This window comes from Pundamilia nyererei, unplaced genomic scaffold (assembly GCF_000239375.1).
Source record: "Pundamilia nyererei isolate P.nyererei 1_Seehausen unplaced genomic scaffold, PunNye1.0 scaffold00001, whole genome shotgun sequence".
NCBI classification, from domain to species: Eukaryota; Metazoa; Chordata; class Actinopteri; order Cichliformes; family Cichlidae; genus Pundamilia; species Pundamilia nyererei.
In genome coordinates, this window is record NW_005187402.1 from 9,731,588 (window position 1) to 9,736,467 (window position 4,880).

Here is a 4,880-nt window from a genome sequence, read left to right on the forward strand (position 1 = left end):
TTCTGTATTTTTGTAATGTGGATAAATTATAAATGATAAATAAAGAAATTATATATACATACCGGTATGTATATTTATATAATTTGTGCTGTAGATTTCCACTACATCCTGGGTCAAATTTGACATTTCCTTCAATTATAAAATATAAAATTCGATTTATTTAGTGTATGCATACATGTCCATGTTATTGTTTAGTCAGAGATTTTACTCATATATTGGGGTTACTACATTTGCTAGGAAATGTGATGATGTCAGAGGATGAGCAGCATTATCATAGATGTCAGCTTCAATCAGGCGTAATGAAAGTTTTTGGGTGAAAATTGCTAACATGATACGATGCTTGTATAAGGTGTTAGGTGCACAGCTAGGAAACATGAGAACCTAGTCTCTGATATAGATTTTAAAAAACAAACAAACAACTTCCGGTCTTAATATCTGTGTTCCCATCTTCGTTGCTCAAAATCAGATTGTGGAGGTTGTCTTTCTATGTGAGCTCTGCAACACACTGGTGAACTTTCTTGGGTATACCCCACCTCTTACCTTTTGACAGCTGGGATACACTTCAGTTTCCCCAAGAGCCTGAACTAGATAAGAAGAAAAAATGGATGGATTACTGATTGTGTAGGTATTTTTTTTACAGACAAACAAATATAGATTTTGTGTGGTATCATCTAAACTATGATCTAACTATCATAAACTGACACTTTGCTCAGTCCTAAAATGGAAAATCACCTAATTGACAGTCTATCCTATGTCAACAGTGGAAATTTCCTTTAGCCCTAAAACAAAATTGCTATCTTGCACAGTCTATCCTGTGTCATCAGTGGAGAATTCTTACATTCAGTTTATTTTAGTCTACCCTATATGAAATTCACTGAGACTGATGTAAATCCCAGAGCAGAAATTTCTGATTACATCATATCCTCAGCATTTGTGTCATATTGACACTAGTGCAATGCTTTGTGTGGTAAAAATGACTAAACAACTGCTACACCAACACAAAGAAATACATTGTGATTCTATACAATTTGAACAGGATAAAGCGGAAGAAGATGGATGGATGGATGGATGGTAAGTAAATAAGTAGATAAGTAAATAAATAAAAAGTAGATACTGTTGGAGCATTTTACACAACTGTGTGTTCTGAGTCAAAATCAATCAGCAGTCTATAAAAACTACTATGACTAATAAGTAAATACACTTTTTCTGTTTGCTGACATCATTTGACAGTCATGTGGTTACTTCATTAGCCTTGTGTCATTAAGTGAAGTCCCTCACATTATTTTTCTTTGAATAAAGTTCAGAAGTTCTTGTTTTTCTATCTCTATTTTCATCTCTTTTGTGGTTGCTCTAGCTGTTGTTGCAAGAACTGACATGCATGTTGCCTCCACCATGGTTTAAATCCTGCAGTGGGGTTTTTTTTTTTTCTTTTTTTGCTCAAAAATGATCAGACTTTAAACTTTGGAGAAAATTTAACTCAGAAGGAACACAAAAAGTGCACCTTTGATGCTGCAGCTCACCACCAGCCTTCTGCTGTGAAGTCAGCGTGGTGTGTATAATCCATATATAATCTATTTTGTCTGACCTCTAGCACATTTCTGTTTAGAGAAATGCAGTTTCGTTATTACTGTTTGTCGCCACAGACTGCTAGTTGTCTGTGCATGTCTTCTAGAATCAGTGTTTCTGCGAGGTGCGTGTTTATTTTTAACCAACTGTTGAAAGCTTATCAGGGCTATACATGGCAATTTCCTGGACATTGATACTAGAAAACACTGTCCAAAACACTGCTCCTGAAGTGTACATGTATGGTTTTTGTCCAGATATCATATTTTTAGCTGTATTAAAATAGTAGACAGTTGAAATATTCGCTCATCGACTCAGTATTTGCTTTTTATTTTTCAGAGTCAGATACATTTTGAAAAATAAATAAATAAAACAATCTGTTAAGCACCACCTCATCTTTTCCGCCTGACCACTTTATTTGTCTTTCACTGTCTATTGATCAAAAATGAAAATTCAGTGATAACTTGCGCTCGGTACATGGGTATATCTTCTGCAAGACATCTTCTGTGCTGTAGCTCGGCGATAGAAAAAAAGTAGAGAACAAGAATCTTTCTGCTGCTTTCTAACGGTTATCCAGGAAGTGAATATGAAGAGCATGCATTTTACTTGACTTAAACCAAGAACAAAGATCCACCTCCCTTGCCCGTAAAATTCAGTCATAAAAGAAACCTGCACAGCAACAACGATCATGAGGACCTGCTGCAGGAGCAGATGGTTTGTGCAAAGGTTAGCCTGTGCTGTTGCCGTATTTTTAAAACAGTAAATACATAGAAAATTTATGAAACAGCTGCAAATAGCTTTTTTTAAATGCCTTTTAAAGCTTGCCTCACAGCAAGAGGTTTGAATCCACCATCTGGCTGGGTCCTATCTGGAGTTTGCATGTTCTCCTTGTGTCTGCATGAGTCTTCTCTGGTTAGTCCAACTTCCTCCCACAATCTACAGACATACAGCTCGTGGGGTTGGGTTAACTGGTAGATTTCCATTATATCCATGAATCAAAATGGGCATTTCCTTCAACTATAAAATGGAAAATTGCGTGCACTTACTATATGAGTACATATGCATGCTGCTCTATTGGTTAGTCAAAGATTTTACTCATATGTTGGGCTGCTACAGTTGCTAGGGAGTGTGATGATGTCAGAGGATGGATGTCAGCTTCAATCAGGCATGATGAAAGTTTAGCATGATAGGATTCTTTTATAAGGGCTTAGGTGCACAGCTCCTACAAATAGGTCATTTTACCCCATAAATAAGTGGTTGCAAGGAAACACGAGGTCCTAATATCTAATATAGATAAGAACCTTCCGGTTGTTTTCTGTGTTAGCCCTGCAACAGGCTGGCGACTTTAGTTTTGAGTTTACCAGTGTCACATCCGAGACCAGAATTTTTATTTTATTTTATCAGTCTCTAAAACAGTTTATAGTGTTGCTGTGCAGAACTTTGAATGGGGAGAGGATGACTCACTTTGTTAAATGCTTGTTGCCTTAAAATCTCAGAAGCAAGGAGAAGAATCTGAAAAATTGAGAGAGGGGCTTGTCTCTGCTTTTTCCCCTTCTGCCTAACACGACCTGCTACAGCACGGGTGTCAAACGTAAGGCCCGGGGGACAGAATAAGCACAGTCCACTGGACTGCTTTGGAAAATGCCAAGAAAGGCATACATTTTTTTTCCCACAGGTTTTACAGCTTTTACTACTATTAGAGACCTCTTCCATTCATACACAAAAAGTTAAACAGTTAAACTGTATACAAATTTCAGTTTTTGTTGTTTTTTTTGACAATGGGTTCACAGTTTTATTTATATTAATTTTTTTAAAAAGGTACCTTTTTAGCTCCAGGATTAAATGTACAGTTAAACCTCTGCATAATGACAGAAAGGAGAATTTACCTGGTCTGGCTCACTTAAAGTGGGCTGTATGTGGCCCACAATGTAACATGAATCCCTGTTCTACACCTGCAGAGATTCCTCTGGGCTTAAAGGGTGTTTTTAAAATCTCCTCAGTCTTGGAAAGTTCTTGCTTACAGAGCACCAGTGGGTTTCTCTCTTTAATATTGAAAGGTTTTTACCTTATGAACAGATGACTGTTATGAATTAGTAGTACATGAATATAGTTGAACTGAACCGAACTAGTGTGCCACAAGAAAGTTGCAGTCAAAATCCAGGCTGCAAAGCAAGGTTTACATATAGAACAGGTCACTACCAAAGTAACATGCTACAATACGCTACTGTTGTTTCGTATTGTTGATGTCAGTTCTATGTCTGAAAGATGACATGAAACTACTGATGTCAAGGAAGTATACTTTATTACCGGAAAGGCATTTCACCTCATAATTTCTCTAATTATGTACAGATATAGTTAATACTTTCTTCATGGGTTTTGACAAAGGCACTCACAATGCGTGTAACATGGGTATAAAACGAGGAACAGTCGTTAAGTGTTTTTTTTAATGTGCAAAATCTTGTAATAGTACATGTGTAAACAAACATGCATGGACATTAAAGGACGCAACAAATATTTCCAGAGAATTTACCCATACTCTAACTCATACTCCAATTGTCGTTTGGCAGCATTAACCTTTGCAGCTCTAGGCGCGTCACCAGGTCTATCAAGTCACTTGGCAGTTTTAAAACATGGTATTTAGAAATATACATCACTACAGAAGGAATGCACGGTCAGCTGAGGCGTTCGAGGGATTGAAGAATACTGCTCTGGAAAAATCCTGTCTGCCCGCTGCTCTCCTGAGTAACGAGAACCCGCCCATCAGGTCGCGGTCTGTGGACGAGGACAAGCTCTCCTTGAAGCAGACTGAGCTCTGAGTCTGTTTGGGCTAAATGTGTCGCGGCAACTCTGTGTCTGTGGGGGGAAAAAAAAAAAAAAAATCAGTAATGACTTTCAAGACTGTATGATCAATCACTGCTCCAAACCCATAAATCCAACATACCTACTTGGGCTGAACTGTGCTGACACAGCTGACAACGTTGGCTGTGAGGTTGTCGGCTTCTGGTTAGTATAAAAATCTGTCATGGCCGTTTCAAGCCCCTTCCGGAGAATAGGACCTTTTCCATCTTTGAGGATAATCCCAGGTCCGTCCCTTCCCAATGTGAGCGATGGGGCCCACACTTCTAAAGGAAGGGGCCCGGGTCGGCTGTTGGAGAGAACCTGATTTCCTGACGACCAAGAGGCGGTCCGATGTCTTGGGAGAGGGGAGCCTTCATTTGTGACAAACCGCACAGACTTTGCCGGCTATGGAAATAAAACAAACTGTAAATCACACAAATAGTAGCGTGATTTAAATATGTGTGTGTGTGTGTGTGTGT

The 4,880-nt window shown here is 38.5% G+C and overlaps 1 protein-coding gene across 3 annotated transcripts in view; it reads right to left on the reverse strand.

Moving 5' to 3' along the window:
* Window positions 1-3,848: 3,848 nt before the first annotated feature.
* The window catches only part of sh3rf2 (SH3 domain containing ring finger 2), a 20,878-nt gene continuing 19,846 nt past the window's right edge, over window positions 3,849-4,880 (reverse strand). For all 3 annotated transcript variants that reach the window (XM_005719765.1, XM_005719763.1, XM_005719764.1), the window contains 2 exons: window positions 4,505-4,806; window positions 3,849-4,416 (listed from right to left, as the gene is read on the reverse strand). In XM_005719765.1, the coding sequence (XP_005719822.1) occupies window positions 4,236-4,416; window positions 4,505-4,806 (483 nt within the window). In that variant the 3' untranslated portion in view covers window positions 3,849-4,235. The remainder of the gene's footprint in view (window positions 4,417-4,504; window positions 4,807-4,880) is intronic.